At 34.4% G+C, this 26,640-nt stretch overlaps 6 protein-coding genes across 11 annotated transcripts in view; 2 read left to right on the top strand and 4 right to left on the bottom strand.

Annotated features, from left to right (window-relative positions):
* Positions 1 to 598: 598 nt before the first annotated feature.
* On the bottom strand, positions 599 to 6,638 carry Kr-h1 (kruppel homolog 1). The gene is made up of 3 exons (XM_076389030.1): positions 6,493 to 6,638; positions 3,057 to 3,831; positions 599 to 2,842 (listed from the first exon to the last, which is right to left on the bottom strand). Exons 2-3 carry the CDS (start codon positions 3,807 to 3,809, stop codon positions 2,093 to 2,095), a joined length of 1,503 nt encoding a protein of 500 aa, XP_076245145.1. The 5' UTR covers positions 3,810 to 3,831; positions 6,493 to 6,638; the 3' UTR covers positions 599 to 2,092.
* An 827-nt stretch (positions 6,639 to 7,465) lies between these two features.
* LOC143185884 (uncharacterized) lies at positions 7,466 to 9,736 on the bottom strand. Of its 2 annotated transcripts, XR_013002967.1 has the most exons (3): positions 9,623 to 9,736; positions 7,691 to 8,349; positions 7,466 to 7,597 (listed from the first exon to the last, which is right to left on the bottom strand). XR_013002967.1 is itself a non-coding variant. In XM_076389180.1 (2 exons), the coding sequence occupies exons 1-2, from the start codon at positions 9,635 to 9,637 to the stop codon at positions 7,876 to 7,878; spliced, it is 489 nt and encodes a 162-aa protein (XP_076245295.1). In that variant the 5' UTR covers positions 9,638 to 9,736; the 3' UTR covers positions 7,690 to 7,875. The 2 variants fall into 2 exon arrangements, 1 of the variants encoding a protein (XP_076245295.1); XM_076389180.1 differs by lacking the exon at positions 7,466 to 7,597 and having other exon boundaries at positions 7,690 to 8,349.
* Positions 9,737 to 12,562: 2,826 nt separating this feature from the next.
* Positions 12,563 to 15,351, top strand: LOC143186214 (eukaryotic translation initiation factor 2-alpha kinase 1). 2 transcript variants are annotated; one of them, XM_076389742.1, is made up of 9 exons: positions 12,563 to 12,700; positions 12,802 to 12,969; positions 13,054 to 13,210; positions 13,293 to 13,750; positions 13,871 to 14,055; positions 14,129 to 14,305; positions 14,407 to 14,562; positions 14,637 to 14,774; positions 14,841 to 15,351. In XM_076389742.1, the coding sequence occupies exons 1-9, from the start codon at positions 12,631 to 12,633 to the stop codon at positions 15,054 to 15,056; spliced, it is 1,725 nt and encodes a 574-aa protein (XP_076245857.1). In that variant the 5' UTR covers positions 12,563 to 12,630; the 3' UTR covers positions 15,057 to 15,351. The 2 variants fall into 2 exon arrangements, with proteins under 2 accessions (XP_076245857.1, XP_076245858.1); XM_076389743.1 differs by having other exon boundaries at positions 12,650 to 12,700; positions 12,802 to 12,863.
* A 107-nt stretch (positions 15,352 to 15,458) lies between these two features.
* On the bottom strand, positions 15,459 to 17,460 carry LOC143186215 (divergent protein kinase domain 2A). The gene is made up of 4 exons (XM_076389744.1): positions 16,515 to 17,460; positions 16,134 to 16,431; positions 15,930 to 16,060; positions 15,459 to 15,832 (listed from the first exon to the last, which is right to left on the bottom strand). The coding sequence occupies exons 1-4, from the start codon at positions 17,109 to 17,111 to the stop codon at positions 15,626 to 15,628; spliced, it is 1,233 nt and encodes a 410-aa protein (XP_076245859.1). The 5' UTR covers positions 17,112 to 17,460; the 3' UTR covers positions 15,459 to 15,625.
* A 404-nt stretch (positions 17,461 to 17,864) lies between these two features.
* Positions 17,865 to 21,280, top strand: Tango6 (transport and golgi organization 6). Its single transcript, XM_076389741.1, has 7 exons — positions 17,865 to 17,957; positions 18,045 to 18,276; positions 18,368 to 18,898; positions 18,982 to 20,187; positions 20,262 to 20,466; positions 20,532 to 20,683; positions 20,821 to 21,280. Exons 1-7 carry the CDS (start codon positions 17,920 to 17,922, stop codon positions 21,115 to 21,117), a joined length of 2,661 nt encoding a protein of 886 aa, XP_076245856.1. The 5' UTR covers positions 17,865 to 17,919; the 3' UTR covers positions 21,118 to 21,280.
* Positions 21,208 to 26,640, bottom strand: part of Rab3gap1 (RAB3 GTPase activating protein subunit 1) — a 31,570-nt gene continuing 26,137 nt past the window's right edge. For 3 of the 4 annotated variants that reach the window (XM_076389740.1, XM_076389738.1, XM_076389736.1), the window contains 8 exons: positions 23,635 to 23,692; positions 23,446 to 23,533; positions 22,883 to 23,027; positions 22,597 to 22,777; positions 22,432 to 22,531; positions 22,040 to 22,359; positions 21,767 to 21,967; positions 21,208 to 21,689 (listed from right to left, as the gene is read on the bottom strand). In XM_076389740.1, the coding sequence (XP_076245855.1) occupies positions 21,462 to 21,689; positions 21,767 to 21,967; positions 22,040 to 22,359; positions 22,432 to 22,531; positions 22,597 to 22,777; positions 22,883 to 23,027; positions 23,446 to 23,533; positions 23,635 to 23,692 (1,321 nt within the window). In that variant the 3' untranslated portion in view covers positions 21,208 to 21,461. The remainder of the gene's footprint in view (positions 21,690 to 21,766; positions 21,968 to 22,039; positions 22,360 to 22,431; positions 22,532 to 22,596; positions 22,778 to 22,882; positions 23,028 to 23,445; positions 23,534 to 23,634; positions 23,693 to 26,640) is intronic. The other variant, XM_076389737.1, reaches the window with a different exon arrangement.

The raw sequence follows: 26,640 nt of genomic DNA on the forward strand, positions 1-26,640 counted from the left end.
AATTGTTATCCAAAGTGGGGTCTTAATATGATTGGCAACGAATTATGGATATACCAAAGTTTCCAATAATGTAAACAAATTAAGATAATGCTTCATTTAAGTTTCAAAGATAATTGATAAGAAAATGAATTAATAAAATAAAATTTTTAAAGAATTAAAAATTACTTCAAAATGTTAAACATATATGAAGTAATATAACATATAATAAAAAAACTAATATCATTTTTGTGTTGAAATTAAAAATATAACTATTTTCAAAACAAATTTTAATTCTTTTCATTTTCATTCTCACTAGAAAGCAATAAAATAAATCATTTCAAAATATGATTTTAACTACAATGAAATTGAGCAATGGCATGCTTTAATATCACTTGTTTTATATTTTTCTTGTAGCAATGTGTCATTGGCAGCATGTTAAACAAGGACAAAATTTTTTGTTTCAGACTGTTATCAGTCTTATTAGTTTTGGCAAGAAATTGGGATTTTTATTGTTATATGAATATTGAACACGATCAGGAAACCTTATAATATCACAAAACATGCACAACATCAAAATTTATCACCCCAAACAGGAGAATAAAATTATTTACTTTTTGTGACAATGACATAGATTTCAAAAAAGTTAATGTATGTGTCTTGAATCTTTTTGTAAAGATAAAAAAGAATCCAATAATTATGTTACCTTATTCAACATCATGCCTTTAAAATAAAGTATTTACTGTACATAAAAACTTTATGAACATTTGATAATGTGATTATAACACATTTGATTGCAAAGATTGAGTTTATTCAATTAGTCAGTGCCATAAATTCTTTGAATGTTTATAAGGTATTATTATACAGTTTATGTCTTCAATTTAAAGTAATTGTTCAGAAAAATTCTGTCTTATGAATGGAACAGCTATATTCGTACCAAGGCTTTTGATAACAATGATGTTTGAATTGTCCCACAGCAATTCTTATTATTTCTACAGTAATTTGTGTAAACATATATACACACATGCACACATACGCACACTCATAATATGAAACATGAAAAAATGATGAAGAGCACGCCAGCTAAACATTGATGAAAGCAAAAAAGCAAATGTCTTTTTTATGGGACAAACACCAAGAATATTTGAAAACGAGATGAGACCATTTCATCTCTGATATTACATTGTTCTTGGGTTTGTCCAGTTTCCCATATATAATAGTTTTACACTGGAACTCCTTTCAAATACTCTGGCATTTTTCAATCAATTGTTAACAAACTGATCGCCATTTTTCCCCACTTTCTACCGACAACTACTTTATAAAATTGTTAATAGCTTTCAAATGACGAAGAAAATTTGCTGACGAGCTCGATGTGTCGCGACGTTCACCCTGAGAGACATGTGTAAGATTCTTGCAACTATTTAGTTTAATACGCAAAATAGTGAGGCCACTGTTGTAAACATGCAAAATGTTTTGGATATCATTCGTAGTAACACTGGATATTTTTAATTGATTCCCAATCTTTTTAAGATTTTCGTTGTTTAAAGTTGTTATCAATTCAATTATTCGAATCAACATCAACTTATTTTGTACCTACTTAAATATAATTCCATTAATGAAAGAAAGAAATCGTTAAATCCATAACCAGTATGTCTTCTCTTTCTATTCTGTTTTTTAAATAATTAAAAAAACAATATCGATGGCCAAAAATGTCACAACACAATTTCTAAATATTTTAAAACACTGTAACAGAATTCCCCTGCATTATAGTAGTGTCAATTTTGGAGTATAAAAATCCCTAGTCTCTTTTCGTAATGATGAGCACTTAGTCTTTTTCCGCGGTTTACTCATTTGAAATATTTTTGAGTGAGGAAGTTCCAGTAATCACATAATTGTAATTATTCACTCAAACCTTAATAAAATCTGCTAGTTCATATGTTTGCAATTTTTCAAATTTGCAATAATCGTATTTACTATTAGTTGTCTGTACGTTTTTTATGCATCACTATTTCCACTATGCATAAAGTTCTTGATACTCCTCCAGTAAATTAAAATCATATCTTATTAAACATGAAACCATAACTGATGTTACCATTAATCTCTTACATTATTTCCACTATGATGCTTTTGCAAACTGGATAACAGAATTTTGCCTCTGCGAGGCAATGAGGCCACTTCTTTCACTTTCCATTGATTCTAAAATCATTTTGCACCTCTTTCTTGGTGGGAGAATTAAAGTTTCTCTTACAGGAATTGCCAGATCAAGAGGATCTGGTGAAGGTACAGGACTCACAGGATTGCTACTTGGTGGAGTTAAAATGGGTTCCCTTTCAACTCTTATTCCATATTCCCTCTGCCTCTCTTCCTCCACTGCTTCAAGTGCAGCCTCAACTCTTCTGCGAGCATCATTTCCAGGTAGATTCAGAAGGGAAGAACAGTCTCCAACAAACTCATTGTTCTGAATTCCAAAAGTATTATACGTTGATGAAACTTCTGGGTACAAAAACGTGTGTGACTGTTCAAGAGAGACAGCAGGTGTTGCCTGGAAAGTTCTATCTTCTTCAGACACCAAAATTGGTTGCGAATACTGTTCTTTGGAGTATACATAATAAGGGAAGTTCCGTGAAGTATCGTAAGTTGTAACTTCATTATTCGATTCCTCAGTCTTTTGATTTTCCTTGTCACTGGCAGTGCCCACGCTATTTGCTTGCGAGATCTCAATCTCTGGCTCAATTGGAGAGTCCCGAGGAGAACCAGTGACAGATGAATCTGAATGTGTTTTTATATGTAACTCCATTGTCTTCTTAGAACCAAACGTTTCATGGCAGAGAGTACACTTGTAAACTTTTTCACCATAGTGAGCAACCTGGAACAATTAAACACAACTTTCATAAGAAAGTAGTTTTTAATGTAAATGAAAATTGAGTGTAAAAAAACAGTTTTAATTTATATATCTCTAATTTTTTTATATGAAACTCTATTTTCAAAAACACAAGTTATTTTCCTTGTAGACTTATTGATGACAATACTAGGGGATCCACCCTGTATAGGGACTTTTCACTAAAGGAATCATAAATTACCTGATGGAGCTTCAGCACATGATTGTAACCGAAGGATTTCCCACAGATGTCGCACGTGTACGGTTTTTCCCCGGTATGTGTGCGCGTGTGCACCTTCAGCTGCTTGGAACATGTGAACCCTTTGCCACACGCTTTACAAACATAAGGTTTTTCCCCAGTGTGTGTGCGCATGTGTATTACTAGCTGTCCACTTTGGATGAACGTTTTCGAACAGACGGTGCACTTATGCGGTCGTTCACCTGTGTGAATTCGCATGTGCCGATGAAGTTTGCCACTGTGTTCGAAGGCGCGCTCGCATACGTCACATTTGTACGGTCGTTCCTTCGTGTGGATGCGACGGTGCACGCTTAGATTCTCTTTCACAGAAAACGATTTACTACAATATTCGCACTGATACGGTTTCTCGCCCGTATGCGTACGGTAATGTCTCGTAAGTCGCGCCGGGACCGCGAACGTTTTTCCGCAAATATTGCATCGGTAAGGATCCTCGCCCTCTTTACCGTGCGAACGTAGATGGCTCTGGTACATGCTTTTCTGGTCAAAACTCTTCTGGCACAATTGACATTGATAAGTCTTCTCCTCGACGATTGCCGACAGAGTTTCGGCACCACACGCTGGCGACGCGTACAATGTCAAATCGGGACTGCAGACCAGACTTTTCACCGGATTTACTAGCTCAGTAGTTGTCAAACCGCTGTTCAATGACATCGTAGCTGTATTTGGAATTGGTTCCAATTGATAGTAACCTACCATCCTTTCTTATGGACTCGTAAACCTGGGAAGGAAATGAAACAAATTTTTAAAGATAACTATTGACTTTCTGGACATTTCTTTGCTAGTCTGTTTTATAAGGAATTAGTATCGAAAATCTGCGCTTACAATTAGTTATTTTTATAATGATATCAGCGTACGTAATAATTTCCACTTAATAACAAAATATTTCACGAGTTAAATTCAAAGATTCGTAAACATTTACAACGAATTGCAAGTGATTCATAGTACGAAGAAATTACATGCTTATTAAATATAATGTTACGAATACCATATCAAATAAAAATCGAAATCTCAGTAATGAAATGTTCTTATTTTATTGCCCTAATATATAAAATAAAGTATCAACTCAAAGTATTTGAGTTTTTCAAACAAATAAATAATAAATAGGAATAAAACCCTAGGGTTTTCGGGAGTAAATCTACTTAGAATAGTTATACTATATTTGAAAAGCTTAATTCGGGTGATTACTTATTATTTACTATTGCAGACATATTTTCTTAGTAACCCTGCGTAGAAGCGTAACTGTACACGGGCTCTTTGATTACGTGCCGATCTGAACACCCCCTAATCCCTACTCCCATCCCTCCCCTGCCATCGTCCTCACTCCTCCAGTCCTTTTCGGGATAAAAAAAAACATCCACGAATCGTGCGCCGCCCTGGGTGCGTGAACGCACGCGCACGCATCCTGCAATTTCGACGTTCGCAGCTCTGATCCTACCAGGCCTATGATAAACCTCGGTATTATTGACGCGTGGAACCTGCTACTCTTCCTCGACTTTTCCATTTCCTCCTCTTGCTCCAGAGAGCGGGGAGGCCAATACACTTAACACGAAATCAACAAACTCATTTTTTCCGCCTAATAGTTGACAAGGGAAAGAATATTCAAATCGGAACAAGAAATTTTTGTTATGCAGAAAAGTATAACTGTCGAATAAATATTAGAGATATGCGAAGGTTTTAGTCTTTTACTAACGAGGTAGCCAGGGTTACGCGTAATCAAGGAAAATATTTTGAACATTGATTTTTAATACTTGTATTGTATCAGTAAATGAAAGGAAATTTGAAAAAGATCTAAACCTTTTGTACAATCTTAGTAATAAAATCAGTTAGTCTAAGAAACATTTGAAACAGTTTCGAAGAACAAGCAATTTATTTTCAGAAATTAAACGTCACTTTTACGAACAAAAAAATGAGTTACGAATGCCATTAAATATTGCGTAATTAATTGCCTGAGATACGGCACGCAATGTTACTTTAACGGAATTATTAAACGACAACGGGAAACATAAAAGGCAGTGGCACAATGTTTAAAATGTACAATAATTTAATTGCTAGAAATAAGACGCAATTAGTAACCCAAATTAACATTATTCATAGAACACTTATAGTCTTTAATTACACGCGCTGTACTAACTCAATACTATTCTAAGTGAAATGTTGAAAAGCAGGGCTGCATTTATACTTTCGAAATCCTAGGTGCAGCATCACCTAGGTCTCAAAAAAGAACAAATCTACTTCATACTCAATACTTCTTCACAAAAAGCCTAAAAACAAATCAGTTCAAACCGATATTAAAGAAAAAAGTAACTGTCTGTGACAATGAGATACATTTCAAGGAATTGTACACTATACTATTTTTTACATAATTATTTATAAAGAATAAGACTTCAAAACGAGGCCCAGCTTGAATCTACTGCCTCTCATCACGACCAACTCCAGTCTCACAGCAAACGTGGCTCTGCTGAAAACAGTTGCTTTTATAACCAACCTCGTAAAAGCATTTTCCAAAAAACAGTAAGAAATGAAAAAAAAAGGCAACGCAAAGAGTGTCTCTAATTCGACATCGAGATTGATCGAAGAAACCCAACGCAGGAGTTCGCACGTTCCTACGAGGTCGCCAGTTCAGAATAGGTTAAGGCTAAGTTAACTTGCACGCGCGTGTTCCTCCCTGACGTGAGGCAGTCGTCGTGGTCGGCGGCTGGTGCAATGCCGCGCCGCGTCGCGGCAGAAACCTCCTGCCGCTGCCTCCACGTGTACTCGCCGCATTTTTTTATAGCGATCACCGACCTCGTGCAACTCGCCGCGCAGTAAGGACGTTGCGTTACATCACGGGCCGCGATACATATCGTATCACCTAAAAGAATCTATTGTGATCCTTCCCCCCCCTCCAACTCGCACTTACACTCCCTACCTCTCTTTTTTCCCGATTCAACCGATACTTCAAGGATATGAAAATATAATCGATCGCGGAAACGTAGCGAGCGCGGCCGAAGTTCGCGGCCAAGGCAAACACCGTCGATTCTAATCTTCGACCACTGATACTTCCTCTTCCGATTTTCTTCGTAAGCAAATCGGGAAAACTTTTTTTCGGGGAAAAACGTCGACTTAGGAAGCACTGATCGGTCCAAGGGGAAATTAATAGGTGTCGAAGATTGGGATGTTTTCGAAGGAAATTGCACTAAATTGCATAATTTTTGGCAATGATTTAAAGTTCGAGGGGAATAAATAAGTAGGAAAAAAGGAAAGTAAGGTGTAGATGTGTCGAGGAGGAATTTTACGAATGAGGTCTTCCAGAATCTACTCTACGGAACCTTCGGCGAAATTTGGTTTTTTAAACTACTGTGTTCTGGTTTATCTACGAGTAAACGTCAGAATGTCTCACCTGTAGGTTCCTGTCAGACCCTTCCGTTGTTGTTCCGTTGTTGACCCACGTTTTTTCTCACCATCCTTTGGGTGAATCACTGATCAGTATGCAATAACTGTGGAATCGAAGCGAAAAATGAATGGGCGAACGAGTGCACACGTAGTCCTCTTTAACGCCTGTGACCGTTCATTTGTCACTTCACACACAAAACTGAATAGCGATGGGAAAACTCGAACTCGAAAACTAAAGGACCCGCCTCAGGACACGGCCAATCGTACTGTGCAATGTTTACCGCCTGGCCGCGCCGAACGACGACGGAAATCATCGATCATGGCCGAAGCGTCGCGCTCGACCCTGCCCCTCCACTCAGGCTATCCCCACCAATGCGATAACGGCGGCGACCTACAATGTAGGGCGACTAAGTGCTCTTCGCAGCACGTGGAGGCAGCCGTCGTGGTTTCCCTCGAGCCCACTGCCACGAGCCTGACGAAGAAAAACGTACGTATCTCCGTCCCGTAAGGACGGGTTCCACACGAACACACGTGCGTACGTGACGCCATGACACGGTGTGATAAACTTAGTTAATCACGGACCTGTTATCGGTGGTCGAATATATTTAAATATGAATTTGATCTTAGATCGATCTTATTTTTCACCCAGTCCCTTTTTGCATCGAATAGTTCTAGAATTTGAAGTGGAAGAAAACTGTTTCTTTCAGATTTTTAGGAATTTGTTTTGTTATTGTAGAGTCAATTTTTTTTATTGTTGGTACGAGCTTAAAATTTTCTTTTGTTTTTTGAAATTGTTCTGTCGTTTTCTTCTGTTTTTCCTTTGATGAAAAAATAAGTTAATTTTGGATATGTACATCCTACTCGTTATGAGCTGGTTATTTGTATTATTAAATTGCGAGTTTATAGAGAATAAATACTTCAGTGTTAAAATATGGGAGCTTAATGGTTGTGTATTAAAATTGAAATAAATTATTTTCAAATACAATTTCACGTCTTTTTATTTATTTCATACATACATAATAAAAGCTTACCATGTTAACCTGGATCACGCGATCCTTAATTTTGAATATATGCTTATATCCATTTTTAGAGTTCATTTGAAGACCATAACTCTACAAAAGTCAAAATAAAAAAATATACACAAACATACTAACAGAAAGAAAAACAAAGGAACAGTATTTAATACATGCTTAGGCAACAGAAACCTTCAGAGGTTAAACCCGGTCGAGGTGATCAGTCAGCAAATCTGATCGATTTCTGTACTTTCTCTTTCTTCCTCTTCCACGCCTCACTGCATCGCTCATGTTCTTCCTCTGTCCATTACCTCAATTTCACCCAGTCGTTCCATCAAACCGACAGTTCACAAGAATTCTTATATCTTAATTACTCCTTAAATCAAAATTGAGTAAACGAGAAAGAAATATTTAGCATGAGCAGAGCGTAAAGTAAAGCAGTCGACGTAGGTTGCAAGAGTATCGAATCGCAAATGGGAAGTAGCCAGTGGACCGAAAAGGGCATCGAGCTGGTTTTTAAACACAACGATGTGTAGTTGGTCGGTCGGTTCACGAACGGCCAAATTTTGTTCGGCTTCGTCGTGGTTATGCCCGGGACAAGTGTCGCGCGCCGTAACGATATTGCTTTCGAACGAAGGAGAGCAATGACCCAGTGCGAGCGGTACACGTGTGCCTGGTGGAAACCACGACGACTGCCTCACCACGGGGCCATTGGACGCCGCGTGCGCCGGCACGACGTCTGCGGTGCGTCGAATGCTATGCCCCTGTATTGGTGCCCCTGAGACCGTGGTAGTGCCGTACATAGGCGACAACGGTGACAGTGGTGGTAACGGGCAGCGACTTGCCACTATCTAACGACATTAAAATTTCACAGGATATCGTTAGGATCCCTCAGGAGACACCTTAAGAAATGATAGTGAAGCTTCTGAGTGAAATGGATGGCTAATGAGAATACTATGTTTCTGAGAGTTATTGAAAGTATCGTAGTACGTTATATCTGTGGCTGTGAGGCAGAACTGCTTGTCATATTTTTAATAAATTGAAGCTGAGGTCTTGGGATCTAGAACATAGAATTTGTTTTTAGAAAGAGGAAAGGGTATTGAAAGAATTTTTTTAGGTAAAATAATTGAATTGAAGCATTGGAAATTGAAGGTGTGAACTTTAAATGACAATATCTGGAAAACAGGAACGTGTGACTTAGGTCATTTTGTCTTTGTTACAAATATGGTCCTTAGGGTACGTGTTCACCTGAGAGTTTTTTTACAATACCTGCTTTCGAGAGATGTTGATTTATGTATGGTTTTGTATAATGATTATTGACCACATGTATTCTCAATACTACTTACTTACTGTACTTACAGTGATAAATTTAACTCTCGAATGCAACTTGCGATACTTGTACTGTCAGGTGGACACATATTCTAAGAAACGATAATGAAATTTCAGACTTGTCACGCTTCTAAGAGTTGTAAAAAAATATAGTATTTCCTCATAGCCTTCTCACACCGATATATGATAATTATTTATTTATTTTTAGGAAGTCAAAACTATTAGCAAATGATTCGATTTAGAAATCCGTAATGAGGAACTCCTGCAAATTCAATTAATACAATAGATCAGTAGACAATTGTTCGAGTATTGTAAATGTAAATAGATATGTACATTTGTTCTCTATACCTACGTTATTCATCAAGTCGATTGATAGTGATTGTTAAACATGATCCTGTTTTTGAATCAGTCCATAACGGACGATGTTGCGATAGCGGCCCTTCTGGAAACGCGTTCGTTGATTCAGATAATAGAGTTTGCCCGACAGACCCCAAACTTCACTTTATCGGGAGATCAATGTGCCACCGAAATGCGACACTAGAATTTTATATATATTACTTTGGTGGTTCGCCCATAAAAAACGCATCTTTAAATCCGCCAACAGATATCAACTATACACTATACCTTTCAATTTTATCGTGACTTTCTCTCTCATAAATTAAACAATAGCAATTTCAATCATAGACAAAAATAGCAACAGATGTATCAATATTTATGTAATCTAGCAGGTCTAATGCGCAAGTTAACATCGTCACACTTAAATGTATGCAAATGATACATATGAACGATAATTACAAATCGCAACATCATGCTATTTCCTAATGTTTACTCCTGCAGATACTTCTTCCGTATAAATAATCCTCGTAGACTGGAATTCGAGCTTCGTTCCCTCCTCGCGTAAGGCTGTAACAAAGAATAAGATAAATGTAGAAATTTATCAGGAATTTGGGAAACAGTGGGCGCCATTGTCAGGAGATACGGTGTTGCGAAGGCACGTGGGTCAACATGACTTACGTGGCTCAACACACGCAGTGTCGGGGTCGCGGCGAGATCGACGAGGGTCCCGAGACGTCGAAGATAGGCGAGCCCGAACGGTAGTAATGGTGGGAGGAGGAAGGGAGGTGCATGGACCAACTAGAAATCTTCGATGGTAGGGGAGAATGGTGGGGTGAGGGCCGAGGTAGCAATCAACTCTAGAGGCGATGTACCTTGACCAATCTCAACGCGACTTGTTTTAAGCTATGCCAGCGGGCGACCTTAGAAATGACTCGCGATCGTACCGAAGCCAAAATGGCAAAGGGAAGAGAGGGACACCGCTCGATTTCTGTCCTTTTTCTATACACTTCCAGCACGGTTGCCCTGTGGCCGTTCACGGCCCCTATAGGGTACGTGACACGAGTCACGGGTGTTTACGAAACTCATCGGAAATTCCTTCGCAGCTTTACGATAAAATAAACATATCACGCATGACGCGTGAAAAATACCCTCGATCGCTGTTTTAATATACTCTTCGAGAGAAAACCTTTGTTTTATTATGGTTTGTACGAGACGAACTATTCACACTAGTTCACAGGCCAAAGCAAACTGCTCTATTTTTGGAATTTTTTAAAATTTTAGTGCTGAAATAGTTGAACAAATATAAATATTTTTGTTTTGTAGAGTTAACCGATTTATGTAGAACTTCAGATCTAATCAATCGAATATTGCAAAACTTAATAACTTTGGACTACTAGATGTATACACATAACTTTTGGAACTTAGTATACCTTGACTCTGGCGTCTAAATATGGAGAATGATTTTTCTGATTATTTAAATTTCGATGAAAAGAAATTTAGATACATATTCAGAAATTATGATTGAATCATTTGTGATGAACGAGTCGCTCAAAAGGGGTGTATCACGCTTTGAAATCTTAGTGTTCGAAAGAATCAATACATATGTTTGAATCAACTGACCGGTATAACCGGTTTAATGTTATCCTTTTCTCTGAGTTTTGGGCTAAAATATTTTTAGACAGGTACCGTATTTCCAAGTAATATACATGCTTTCTGTCCATTAATATTCATCAATGGATATGTACAAAAACAATGAATTGGAAGTTACAGTGTTACAAAGTGTTACAGATACAAGTCTTAAAGATTTTTTCTTAAGTTCGCTATCTGCTGAGAAAATATTGTCCACTCAGCTGAATGTGAGCTCCGTGCTTGCACGTGTGAGCTATATCGCGTGCCTTTATAATGATATTGTGATAAGTAGATAACATTTTTGTCAAATCTCTGCAGATACTAACTCGTTTCAATATTCTAAAACCTCATAGCCAAAAGAAACTGTACGAAACTGCATGCCGATGCTTATTTCGCTAATTCTTTTAATGTGAAAGTACATTAACGCCAGGTAAAGTTAAAACCAGTTTCACGTGCGAATAGTCGAATGCTGCCATCTATTGCAATTTTGAATAATTTATCATCTGACAATTACCATAAATACGCTTCATTATTGAATGCTGGTAACCAAATTGTAATAAAAAACTGAAAAATGTATAAAAATTGAATTTTTGTATAAATGAATTAAATAAAAAATTTGGCACTCGAATTTTATATTATACATTATTAAATTTTTATTCTTTATTTATCAAATCAATATCATCAATAATAATCAATCTAACGAGAGGTTATCTTGCAAGAGATTCTAGGAAAAAAGGATAAAAGAGAAAAATGTTTTTTATATATTTTTAAACACTTCGAAAATACGTTTTTCATTATATTTGCATCTGTAATTTTAAACTATAAAAAACAAAAAGTACATTATATCTGCATTTACAGACGATATTATGATAATCAAAAAATAACAAAGGGAAAAATAGACAAGAAGAAAAGAAGGTCAAGTCAAAATAGTTGGGTTAAATAGAAAGTGGAAAGTGTGCCTAGGGTCAATGACTTTGCCTCGTGTAACAATGTATGCCACTGACTGCACTACACAGTGTGTCGCATTTCAAGGTCGCGCTTATACGAGCGTGCCTTTGTTTAGCTTTCTCTTTCCCACTTCTTTCTGTTCAATATTACATAATTTCAAACATTTCAAAGTCACCTACTACTAGAGATGAAAGTGTTCGAGGTGAACTTGTCGAAAAGCTATCTTCTCATGGATTTAAACGAGACTTTTTTCAGAAATTATATACGTATAATTAAAAATCATGAATTATGAATAATTGAAGAAAGATAATCGGAGGATAAAAGGATTAATGCTGATAAGAATCGAAGGTGTATCATTCCCACTTAAGAAAGATCACAGATAAAAGAATATTGTTTCAAACTGCACATTTTATAAATCATTTTACAGAAAATTTTACTTGTGTAGTTATTAGCCAAATATAACAGTAGTATGAGACTCATTCAAATGACACACTTGAGAGTTTGTTTTGCACTAGATGCAAATATATCGTACTGCAATTGGTGCAATTAGCAATAACATTTGAGTTAGTGCATACATACCTTTAAAAGTAAATAATTCTAGTTATATCCAATGTGCTCAAGTTTACAGTATGGTTTCATTATAAAATTATTCTAATACAAAATCATAACTATTGCAGGTTTGTCGTATTCAAATATTTAGTGAATATTGAAGTCCCTAATATTTAAGTGCGTTGTTTTGCAGGCCTTGATTTTCACTAGGAAAACATAGTAAGAAATATTAAAAAGATACTAGTCCTTCGAGAAATATCCGCGGTCGTCAAATGGTGTTTGTTTTTTGTGAATTTATGATAATGTGAATGTATCAATGTGGCAGGTGAATAGATTCAAAAATGGGAGATAACACTGAACCGTTTTCTAATCCTTGGGATTCATTATCCACAATAACTACATTTGATAGAGGTAAAGGACATAACCTTGGCATCCCCGCGCAATTTTAAAAAATTCGAATTCACAATTTCTAATAATTATTTCTTTAATCTGTTCATTACATTTGTTATTAGGTAATGATACAAGAACCACAATATGTGTGAACCGTGATAGCAACCAAACAAATGGACAAGTTGTTAGTATAGTTGCACCATCCACTAGTCTTCTAATAGAATCGTTAATACAGCAACTTTGTACACTGTTCGAAAATGATTCAGTTCGTAGGAATAAATTATATTTTGGTAAATTTGAAATTTAACTATGGGGAATAACATTTACATATAATTTCAAATTCGTAAATTAATATTTCTAATATGTACTTCTAGCAATCTGTGATAGACTTCATGAAATGAAATTAATAGATAGTTCCTACAATATGATGGAATTTGAGGCAGTGAGAGGTCAATACCAACGTGCATTGTACCATCTGGTTACAGTAGCACGGGCAGCAACTGGCTGTGAAAGTGCCCTACAAATTCCTAAGTATAAATTAAAATAATATTATTTAAATTGATACTGTATGTATGTTAAAATGATATGAACCTTATATACTTGTTTTGTATAGTTCACTAGTGACGGAATGGTCCAGGTATCGCAGAGATTTCCAAGAGATAAGTTTCATCGGTGGTGGAGGATTTGGTAATGTTTTCAAAGCCTTACACCGCCTTGATGGTATAGAATATGCAGTCAAAAAAATAGTAGTACGTTCTGGTCATGTTAAAAGTATTATGCAACACCTTGAAGAGGTAAAAACCCTTGCCAGATTAAATCACACCAATATAGTTTCATATAAAGGGGCATGGATTGAACCAACATTACCATTAAGCATTATACCAAGCTTACCATCCACAAGTGGTATTCAAAATCAAGCAAATTCTACATATTGCAAAGTGAAGGAAAAATATAAGACATGTGTGAGTCAGAACATTAATGCACAAAGTCAATCCAGTTGTAGCAGTAGCTCAAGTGGTCAAAACCCAAATGGCAATGAAGAGTGTAATAAAAACACAAAGTTCAAACATGGTATGTATAGTCATACCGAAACCAGGAAACAGAACATGATGTCTGGAATTTTGGGCAACTATGTAACTAGTTACATTAACGAACGATTTTGTGAACTTAATTCACTAACTAACATTATAGGAAAACGAATAGTTGAAGAAAATGTCAGTGAAACTATAGAGAAAACCAATTCAAACAGTATATCTTTCAGGAGTGATAGCAATCAGCAGCAACAAGTAACTGAAAACAGTACAAATTATACTAGTAGTGATTCAGTTGAAGAATCTGAGAGCAATAAAAAAGTGTGTCCGTATGTACCTCGAATGGTTTGTATGAATCTTTTATGTATTCTGATTAAGGTAAAGTGAATGAATTTTAACTCAAAGTTTTTATTTAAAGAAGGAACAGTACGCGACGTTATACATTCAAATGGCACTTTGTGATATGACACTTCAACAGTGGCTTGATGATAGAATAGAAGTACCTCCACAGGGAATAATTATTAGAATATTGACGCAAATTCTTGATGGTTTGGACTACATACATTCTTGTGGAATTGTGCATCATGATATAAAGGTGCTAAAAGAATGAAAGTTCCACTCTCAAAATGATATGTATTTTAAAGACCATCTGATTTGATGTTTACTAAACTATATAATTATAATTATGTATTATAGCCAAGTAATATATTCATCTCAACATCTCGTAATCTGCAAATACAGTTAGGAGACTTTGGACTGGCTTGTCCTTTGCAAAGAGAAGATCATCATAGCATACTAGGTACACAAATGTATGCTGCACCAGAACAACTACAGGGAAAATGTGATCCAAAAGTACTATTCTATTTATTGAATTAAATATTAGTTTAAATTTAGAAACTATCTTAACATTATTTCTGCTTTTTTAGAGCGATATATACAGTCTAGGAATAGTACTTCTGGAATTGTTGGTGCATACAAAAACTAATATGGAGCGGGTTGAAATAATTCGCAGTGTGAAAAGAGGACAAATACCAACGTCATTAGCTGCTGCTTTCCCTAAATGGGTATGTATTTAAAATATTATTTCAGTTGAAAAGATATTTAAACAAAAGTTTTTCGTATTTCTATAGGCACATATTGTGAGTCAATTAGTTCAAGTAGATGCTAAGAAGCGACCATCAACTAGACAACTCTTACAAAATTTGAATGAGGACAAAGATATGATGATAGCTCAATTGAGAAATGATATTGCGGAAAGAGATGATAGGATACAGAAGTTACAAGATAGGATATTTATGCTAGAAGCACAGATGAACAAGTATAATATACCTTTAGAAGATACATAATGTTTCCTATATTCGACTGGAAACTATTAAGTAGAAAAACTCCCATTCTTAAGAAAAAAATCTAACATAACAGAGAAAAGCTTTAAAACATATACATAATTAGTGGATTCATCAAAAAATAAAAATTTTATCAATGGCCTTGCATATTTAATTTTTTATTAGATATTTTTATTATGCATTTATTAAAAATAATTATAATAATTTGACGTTAGTATAAACTAATAAAACGCGGTTTAAAACTATTTTTTATATACAATATTTGTAAATACTTTTATCTTATACGTTATCAATGTAACTTTTGCAAACAGTATTACAAAAAAGTTGAAGTCAACTATATAAAAAAGATTATACATTTATAATACATAATTACGAAATCATAAAAGTTTATGCCCTTTTTTAAACTCTGTGTAAATAAAATATAGCTCTTATTGTTTCATGTATTAAAAATATATTAAAATATCATGTACATAGAATTATTATTAATATTATGTAAAGTTTTTTGTATAATATAATGATTTTGTATATGTTTTCAATATTGTCTATTAAATGTTTTTTATTTAATAACACTCTTACTCTTGTTCTTGAAACTGAATTATGATACCTAGTAATTGTTTAAGTTCCATTCCAGCACTTATTCGAGTAAATGGAACCTGAGGTATAACACACTGTTCTATAAGATATTGTATGTTTGGATATTTTTTTTTAACAGTTGCAGGTATATCATGCAGAAGACCACCAGGTAATACATTGTTATGTATGTTTAATGCTAATAATGTCTGAAAATATATAATTTCAATTGAAAACATAACATGTTAATATTCAAAGGTATATTTTTGGTCTATTTGAAAATAATATTTGATATTAGTAACTGACCTTACATATTGCATAATAATTATGATCACTAATTTTATGACTACATATCTCAGCAGAATCAAATGCCAAGCAATCTGTACAATTAAAACTTTCAGTATTTTCTTGTAACTGATTCCACTTTGTTGGTTCTTCTAAACATTACATTTATATTTCTTTTATATATCATTCTCCAAACATTATTAAACAAAACAAGAATATTATTACCTTTAGGCACAAAATTTTTATCAACAATAATTACATTTTCTAAATCCACAAATTTTGCATTATAATCTGAATCAATTGCTATATTATCAGCTGAGATATCAGTTAAATAAAATCCAAATTCGTCACTGCCATATGTAAACTTATAAGCAGCATCTAAGAGACTATGCACTATTTTAGCTCTATGTAACCAAGATTCATTGTAATAAGCTGTCAATGGTAATCCTACATATTCTTCAATTACAATACGGCCACATGCACCAAAATATTTTGGTACTGGCCAAATTACTTTTGACAATATCTATAAAAACAAATGTCAAATAGATATTTACAATCTATATGTCATTAAATACTTAAAAAATAATTTGATTGATTCAATTGTACCTGAAGAAGAAGGGGCTCAGGATTTAGAACTGTTAACATCCAAATGCTAATGTCAACAATTTCTGGATCAACATTTTTATTATTAAGATATATATGCTGTAGAAGATTATCTAAGCGTTCTACACTGGGACATACTCTTAAATGACTAAAATTGTCTTTTGTGAAGTCTAATGTGACTTCTTGCTCAATGAGTTCACGAAAATTTATATTATCTATTTTACTAAAATCTTTTGCACAAATAGAGGAAAACTTATCGGTTTCACAAAGCGTTCGATCAAACTCACTTAATTCAGAATCATGCGCCAATTTTTTTAATATAACCTCATATCCGTCATGGGTACCGGTAAATACATTTTTTATTCCGAGGAAATAAGAAAATGCGGAATAGAAATCATAGGGTGTAATATCCACTTTGTCAATGTAACTACATGCAGAAGTACCATAACATACTGGACATTTTTCTAATTCTGTCAAACGATTTATATCTGGTTTGAAGGTTATAATTTTAGACCATTTTAGAGCGATAAAAGTAGTTACGAAGAAAAACACTTCCCATTTTTTAAACTTTAAGATATTATAAATGTAAGACAAGATCATAACTTCTTTTTTTTTTTTGTTATTAAATGATGTTGCAAAAGACTGAAAATGCGTAATTATGCCATTATGACTATATTATATTATGTATTTGGCGTTGTTCTAGTGCTGATTGTTAAAGTACACACAAATTTTTATTTTGTTACGTGTTCTGATTAAAACAGTTTACTTTGTAAAAGCAGTAGCAGTGTTCAGAACTCTATTACGATTTAAATAATGCTCAATGCTCAACTTTACTTCATAGGTATCACCGATAGATGGATAGATTTCTGTATTTATAACCTTAGCAATATTTGAAAATATTTTTGTAGCAATAAAACACGTTTATTGCGCAATATCGCTGTTTAAGAATTCTAGAATTACTGAAATAGATATTTTTAACTGTACACCTTTTTTTAATGCACTTTTTAATATTTACACCCTATTATCTAATTTTCTAAAATACATATATATTATTACATTGTTATATTTGTTGATCTAGATTCTAGAGCAGTGTTATCATTTTTCTATAGATTGAATAGGGATGCAATTAAATTGATCACTGTCTTTTTTGTATTAGATATGTCTCGTGTAAAAAGTCAGTGTTAAAAAATGGACTATCACGAAATATTAGAACGTCTGACAACAGTTGATAAAACTGATAATGGTATAAATATTTTTCTTATACGTTAAACGATAAATATTTTTAAAACAATACCTATTAATTACGATTGGATTTTTTCCAGAAGAGATTAAAGATTTTAATGATAGATTACAACAAATTCTGCAGAAAACAATAAGCATTTTAACAGAACATGATAAGAAGTTTATAATGGATGAAAATGAAATTGATAAAACATCAGATATTAGGTAGTACATAGAATATGTAAAGGTTGAAATTATAATTTTTTATTAAAAATGAGCACATATTGTGTCATAATGCTATTTCACTTTTAGGTACCAATATCTGCGTGCAATTGTGTGCACATTACAAAACATGAAAAAATCTGAAGCTACAAATAATGAACCCTTATTTAGTGTTAAGCAATTCCACACTTTAAAAATTGCCATAGAATTGCTAACTGGAATAGGAATTATACCTGCTCTTTTACCTGGTGTTGGTATTAATATGGGTAAATTATGTCCTAGGGCTTCACAAATATGTGAGGAAAATTTAACAGATTTGCAAGTATGAATAATTTTATATTGAGTGTTATTTAAGAAATGCAACTGAATAAAAATTGAATTTATAGTTACACTAAAACTTGTATTTGTTTCAGAAATATGAAAGAATAAAGTTCACAGCTTTATCTTTTATGGATTTATATAGTGATTCTCTCTTTTGTCCAGCTATATTAGCTCATGTAGGCCTATTACTAGCTGCACTTTTACAATTATCTTATGCACCATTGATAAAACCATGTAAAGATACAGTAATAACACAAGAAAATACAGAAAAAAAGGAGTTCCAAATGACAAAAGATTTATATGATCAGTTAAAAAGAGATCAAGAACAGTTTACTTCTTTGTTGCATGAGCTATTAGCTAAGTGTCCAATGTCCATAAGCATGAAGGAATTGATGGTAATTCTTGGCATTAAAGGAACCCCAAAATGGCTCCAAAGAGAAACACGTCAATATCTAGTTCAACTAATTATGCAACCTAATGGAGTTATTTCAGTCATAGCTGCTGTCTGTGACGATGATTTGGATCTTGGAGAACATTGGAATAAATTGGATACTGTTTGCAAATTAATAGCTACATCACATGGAAGTAATCCTGAGGCATACTACAGAGCTATATGTCCTCAAGTAATTTTCACTAATATTCTTTTTTGCTAACATTTTATAATAATTCCTTTGACAGTTTATAATAAATTATATTTTCGTTTCAGATATTGGACATTCTAATATCAAAACAGATAAAACACTCAATAACAATAGCAAACTGTTGCATCACTGCTCTTTATGAATGCAATCGTGATGTTTGTAATAAAAATATCCTAGAAGTAATATGTGAACCACTACTTCTAAATTCAACCAATGAGCAAAATATAAAAAAGAACGAAAATGAAGTGGAGAAATGCATAGAAAGTTTGTTCAAATGTTTCATTACAGTAGAAGCCAAATTTAAACATTTGCCTTGTGAACTTTTAATAAAAAGTGCTATTCCATTATTTTGTTTGTATAATAATATCAGAGAAAGTGTTTGTCCGCTGAAATCTAAAATTAGACAGCTTGTATTAAGACTTTTGCATGAAGAGTCACTAAGGAACAGTCTATTTGCTGCATTTCTGGGACATAACTTAACAACAAATTTTGGACATCATTTGGTAACACAGTTTGGTCCATCTGGTGGAATTGAAATTATAAAAATAGATGAAACTCTCAAGTATGAAGAATTTGCAGATAGTCTATTCGATTTAATATCTACTGCCAACACATTATCAATTGAATTATTTTCGTATTTATTGAAATTTTTATCAAATTTTATGAAATTAGACGACGAGGAAGGAGTTCAAAATTTACTAGAAACTGAAGATGATGTGCTTGAAAAAATCGAAAAACAATTAGCAGCTGTGAAATTATTATCGAGTTTAGCTAATTTATCTGTGGTGCAAGAAGCACAAATGGATAATCCAGAGGCAATATTTTCTTTTGTAAGGTCATTATTCAATAAATATACGAAAAGCAGGCAGAGTGTATCAGACGAAGGTGATTGTGAGATTTTGTATGTGAGTTTAATGTTGATAAAAATGATCTTAAGTGAAAGGAAGAAGCCTTTAAATTGGACAGTATTTAATGATTTTGTGAAATTCTTGAAAGAATGCTGTAAACTCCCAAATATACCAACGCAATTATCATTATTAATAAAAGAATTGATTGAACTCATTGAAACACAAGGTCGATCGGAACGCAAACATTATCAGGATCTATCAGTCGATCGTAAACCATCAAACAAGTTCGAAGAAGCACTTAGGGATCTTGCAGATCCATTACTTCCTGTACGCGCTCATGGGTTAATAATTTTAACTAAATTGATTGAAAATAAGGATCCTTGCGCTACTGCTAGAAAGGGAGTTATTTTACAACTATTTAAAGTTAGTAAAAGAATTTGAACCTCTACATCAAATTAAAAAGATATGCTTCACGAATCTTGTATTTTATATTACAGGAAAACCTAAAACATGACGATTCGTTTATATATTTGGCAGCAATCAATGGCCTATGTGCATTAGCTACTTCCTTTCCACAAATAATTATAGAAACATTAGTACAGGAGTATATTAACATGCCACAACGAATCTCAACTGGAGAAATAACAGTAGAAACCAGAACTAAACTGGGAGAAATACTTGTAAAAGTAACACGAGCTTTAGGTATGCAGCTACAATTTCGTCTCTTATTTTTGTAATAATTTTGATTAACTTACGTGATTCAACAGGTGAAATGGCGTCAGCATACAAAAACATTTTAATAAATGGATTCTTATGCGCTACACGAGACTCAGATTCCTTGGTACGTGCTTCTAGTCTCTCCTGCTTGGGCGAGCTGTGCAAAGTATTAGGTTTTCGCTTAGGAAATGTTGTTATTGAGGTACGTTTAAATATTTTATACTAACATTAGAATTCTACTATAGTGTTCAATTTTATTCGCTACAAAAAAATGTATTAAAAGTTTTTAAATTTAACCATGAAAAAAAATTTGAGTCTAATTAAAAAAAATACCATTAGGTGATTTACTGTATCAGCTGTATAATAAAAACTGACAAAGCTCCTGAGTGTCGACGGGCTGCAGTTATGGTTAGCACACTGTTACTTCGTGGTCTAGGAAAAGACACGTTGACTAGTCTTGGTAAAGATTTAGTTGAGTTGTATCGAGGTTTAAAATATTTACGAGATAACGATGAGGATCCTGTTCTACGTTTACACGCTCAATTATCTCTAGAAGAGCTGGACCATATTGTACGAGACTTTCTATTTTCACCACCTACGCTTGAAAAAAAAATATTTTTGTTAGACATGTCGTGACTGGCAGTGCAACTGTTCGGGAAAGGACTATTTTGTAACATTTATAATGATTTATTTCCTATAAAGAATATTCATATTTGATCGTTCATCTTTAATGTACATAATTTGTAATAATTTATTATGTATGTAAATAAATATTGAAATCAGTTTTGTACAACATAAATTGTGTGTTCAGTACTATTTTTACCCCGTTATGTTCAGCACTATTTTTTCCCAATTGAAGATATTTATAAATGAAGACATTCGTTTAAAAATCGAAGCAAAGATGAATAATGCAAAACATTAATCAAATAGCATTAAAGAATATAACTTCAAAAAAAACTAAAGAAGAATCAAAATGTACACTATAAGAATATCGTATCCTCTGAGAAAAATCCTGCTAGTCGAATATGGTCTCTTTTGAGACAAGCATACAGTCTCTGTGGTTGGGGCGTGGAAGTTGGCGAAGGTCGTGGCATTATCGTACGCAAAATAAATTCTTTGCACGAAGGTTCAGGGAATGTTTTGAATTTGCCATCTCCTGTACCATCTACTTCAGGATTACTGTTAGCTGTAGTCATTAAGAGAGCAGCCTGTAAGAAAAAAAAAGTATATTAAATTTGATACTCCTAATTTGAATATTTAATCTGGAATGGATACAATTTCGTACTTTTTGAGCATCTCTGAACATTGTCGTTATTCGACAGCCAATGTTTCCATTAGAGCCACCAGGTACTTCTACTTCCTTCCCTCGCATCAACTGAATTAAAAATGAAGTAAACTCTTTCGAATCATCACCTCCCAATTTATGCTGCAAGGAATTAACTTGCGCAACTAAAGCTTCCACGCCTTCTATATCTTTAGTAATTTCCTGATAAAGCAGATTACATTTTTAGTTATAAAATATCGTTCTCCTGTCATAGAATAATAAATTTCTAAATACCTCGTATATGTGTAGCTTTTGGTGAAGGGGTTTTGTAGCATACTGCAATTTATTAAGTATGCTGAGTGTAACGTCAGGTAGATGTGGCAGGGCATCCTGCTTTTGTTGACTCAGGGTGTAAAGAGCAGCATGGGTTAAGGTTGGCAAAAGAAGCAGGGCAACTTGGCCTATGTTCTTCGAGCTCAAATAATGTAAAGTTTTCTCTGCTTCTCTCGTATCATCGAACAGCCGTTTCTGTCGATGTGCAGGAACAGGCTGCGCTGAACCCCAAGTTGCAGTCCAAGGATTATTAGGGAGTAACATTCTGGCAGACAAATGTCCTATATGGAACAATATAATTAATATACATATTTTTTTATAACGTAAATTAAAGAATGTGAAAATAATAAAACCTGTAGGTTGACCCCACTCATCTGTTTCATTTTCCTCGATCCAATCTCTTGGAGAATACCATCGAATGAAATCTTCTAGAAGTGCATCAGGATTTGCTGCCTATACATTTAAATAATAACGAGGACATTATTCTATCATTAATTATGCAATAGTCTTGATATTACCTTAAACGATTCCATATCGGACAATAACGAAGCACTCATCAACCTGGCTCTCATTTCTGAAGCACGTTTATCAGTTCCAAGTTGCATCATCACTTGTGCATCCTCCTCAAGTTGATCCTCTGTCTTTGGCACAGGATCTTGCGTGATGGGTAAATAAAGAGGCTCCCCTGTTTGGATTAATCTGAGCAGAATAAATAATTAGCTTACATTTCACAGATTCGTCATATATAAAATGAGAACGTAATGAACAGACTTTTGCGGAAAAGATGGACATTGTCGTTCTTACTTAAGCGAAGGATGTTTGGCCAATCTTCCTGCTGGCTTATTCCACAACAGATATTTCGCTTTCAGTTGTGTCCTTGTCGCCGTGTCGTCCTCGTTTGATGGTTCTTCGCTGGTGCACTCGAAGAACTCCTCTTCTTCCGATTCTGCTGAAATGATAAGAACCGTTAAGAATGTAAAAAACGGTGGTTTATAGTGTTTAATTTTGTTTCAATTAAAATCAGGTATGTCATACACAGTATTTCTTCGTTGAAAACTCATCGTTACTTGTTTCATTTATTCATGAGCTCGTTTATGTCGAGTCATTTATTCCTTCAATTGCTCTTTGTGTACTTGTGTTTAAGTAGTTCTTATATTACAACTTTAATTCAATACATTTCTATTGTATGAAATAATGGAAAGTAAATTCTCATATAACAATATGCAATTCATGTATTATAATTTACAGTTCTTAAATTCTACCTGAATCGAATTTTTATGAAAAAAGTATTGAAGATGCAAATTAAGTTTCAACTAAAATTGATTTAGTACACAAGAGTGAATGAAATTTTGTTATAAGAAATGTACCTGTCTCGAAATCTTCAGCATCCGTGCTTTGAGATCTGTGAGCAGATTCTTCTCTGGCCTTTTTCTTTTCGATGCAACAGTTCATCATCTGAAAAGAAAAACAGAGCAATAAAGAAATCGTTTGAAATTCAGAAGTGAGAAGATAGAAAAGATAGAAAACAAGGGGTTTTATTGAATTAAAGTATTCACCTGAAGCTTTTGATGTAGTATACAGGTGCGCACGGAATCTGGGAAACCTGGACTAACTCTGCAATAATAGAATTACGTACATTTGGTTATTGCTAGAATCGATAATAAATTAAATAGTTAATATGTTTTAATATATTACTGTTTTGCTGCAATAATGAGACGAATCAGTACTATCTCTAAATTATTATCTAGTATAAAAAGAATGGTTCTTGTACTAACTGATTAATAACAATATTCATGCATTGTGGTGTATTTGTATATGTACACTGTTTTTAAAAGATTGTTCAAAATTTGAACAAAAACGAATATTCCAAAACACTTGTGCACTACTTTTACTGTATAATTATTTTTTTATTATTGGCAATTTAAAATGAAGAATATATTCTCGTTGATTGAATGTTTCATACGAATGAAACTCATTCATTGAAATTATTCGGAGAAATTTGTCTTCTGTAATAGAGAGTAGAAATTTATCCATTATTCATCATTCAAATCTTCAATTTGCCATTTATGATTCAAAGAAAAAGTTATCCATCTCTTCTAAAATACAACTACCTACGAATCAATTTAACCGAGAACGTAGAATTATTTTTCAATAATCGATTATCAAGAATTCAATTCAAACTTTCATGTTTGAAAAAGACAAGGGGATAAAGAAAATCTGTTGTCAGACTTGGCTTCATCGCTCCAAAAAAGGCGCTTTTGTTAACAACGCACGTCCAAAGTGCAAAAGAATGCAGTTCTCTGTTCCTTCGACAAAATTGCATAGTGATCTGCACCGATTTCAAGCTAAAAAAAGAGGAAAAAAGTGATGTTGAAATTACGGTCGGCAGGTTGGTAATTCACGGTCGAAGGAGCGATCGAAGACTTCTTTAGGATCCTGTGCTACCTTGTATCCTGCCCTACCTCGCCACGGGACAAGATTCTAGAGGGGGATCGGGCACCGGCGGCGAATTCTTGCAGTCTAGTCGAAGTCCGTGATGCCGATGCCATCGAGACGAAGTTAACGGTTCCCCGTAGAGTTAAGGTGTCGTCGCTTCGTGGATCACGGTTGCGTACGATCCTCTTGAAAAATCCCTTTCGAGACACTGCTGCGGGCGACGAAATCGGTCCTTGAACTCCTCGTTTTTTCATCGGGGGGCGGTCCGCCCTGTTGCGTTTTTCCTTCGAACTCGAAACGAAGAGACGTTTCACGTGCTTTTTGCGTGGTTCCTTTGCGAAACTGGAAGCGATTTTGGCGGCTGGGACACGTCATGGGCCAGTAGTGGATGCGAACGTCGACAAATATGAGTAAGTACCTCCTCTTCTCAGCGTTTCTCATTTTTTAGCGAAGCATGGTTTTTCATGAGGTGGACCTTTGATTGAAGTGCTCACGATTGTATATCCAAGGCTTCTGTTACTTCGTGTTATAGAATGTACAAAGGTATCTTGATTGAAATTTGGAGCATGACTTAGTCCTTTGTACTGGAGAACTGACTCTGAGTCACAGTGTTTAGTGTGGGGATAGTATTCGGTGTTTGAACAGGCATTACACTATTTTTTTTGTATAGGAAAAGGGTGGAATTATGGATCCTGGGAGAGATAAAATATGTAGCTTACTAGAAAGATGGGAAGAGGAGAGTAATTAGAAATGAAGCTGGTCGCTTTGATGAGTGAACTGTTTTAGACTGCATTGATAATAACGGATGAAACTGATAAAGAAATTACTTAGTTGTATAATACAGTATAATATACGCAGTAGCACAAGTTTATTCTTATTAGTTAACATGTTCGCTATTCTTGTCACATGTATGTGATACAATCTGATTTATTATTTGTTACATTATTTATGTATTAGATTACTGGTAATTATGAAAGTGGTCTAACTTAAGTGAAAAATCTATAGAAAGTTGAACTTATCAGTTATTTTTTTATACAAATCGACGTAACACAAAAAAGCGATAAATTCAACTTCTTTAGCTTTCATACCTAAACTACTTTCATAATTACTAGCAGAGATAGTTATTTCCTGAATCACTGACATAACTCAAAAACCAAGATAATCCTCTTTATATCCATAATTAAAAATTAAAATATAAAGTTGTGTCATCTCTGCAGCAAATGAAGAATATGAAGTCTGTTCTTTATGTTCATATAAACGGAATTGTACAGTTACCTTGTAAAACACAAATTACAAAAATATGTTGTGGACTTTTTTTCTGATCTACCATGATAGATGAAACGTGCTCACGTTTCTGAACTTTCATATATTGTACCAAATGACAAGAGAAGAGCGTCACAATTGCATAAAGATAAAGAAAATTGAGTTATCTTAAACACATTTCTTTCCCACAATTTTGGGCTTCTGATTCTCTGTAAGGAAGAAGCATCAACTCGCCAGTCGAAAACAATTTCTTATGCAAAAGTGCAAAGTGCATTAACGACAATTTATCAAAGTCAAAAAAAAGTCACCTACCAAGAAGGCTTCCATTCTCAATCCTCTGTTAAATCAGTCGAATATAGCCACAGAATATATTTCCTCCTCATGATTTCGAGTTTCTAATTCCCCATAAGAAAAAATGACCAACTTGCCAGTTCCCTTAATAAAAACAACTTTTCCAAGTGCAAAAGTGCAAAGTGCATTATCAACAGTCTACCAAAACCAAAAGAATCTAGCCAGCAGGATTCTTCAATTCTAAATCCCGCATTAAATCAGTAAAACCAAGGTTCTGGTTACATCTTTGACCCACGATACGTTTCTCCAACAATGATCCTCTCTGTCACGAGGATTAAGTAGTAAACAGAGGAACTAGTTTCCTCAAAACGTGGGTAAATGTTTCTCCATAATTTTTCCTCGCCGTTCCACGGAAACAATGGTCTCGTAATGGATTTCCATGCGCATTTACTTTCCCTGATCGGTGTGAACGATTGCTGGCAGGACGGTGCTCGCGTGGGCGTCGATGATGAAAATGAAAATTACTATTTGGGAGAGCAAGCGTCGCGCAGGCACAGTCTTCTTTGAGGCAT

Source organism: Calliopsis andreniformis, chromosome 12 (genome assembly GCF_051401765.1).
Source record: "Calliopsis andreniformis isolate RMS-2024a chromosome 12, iyCalAndr_principal, whole genome shotgun sequence".
Classification (NCBI taxonomy): domain Eukaryota; kingdom Metazoa; phylum Arthropoda; class Insecta; order Hymenoptera; family Andrenidae; genus Calliopsis; species Calliopsis andreniformis.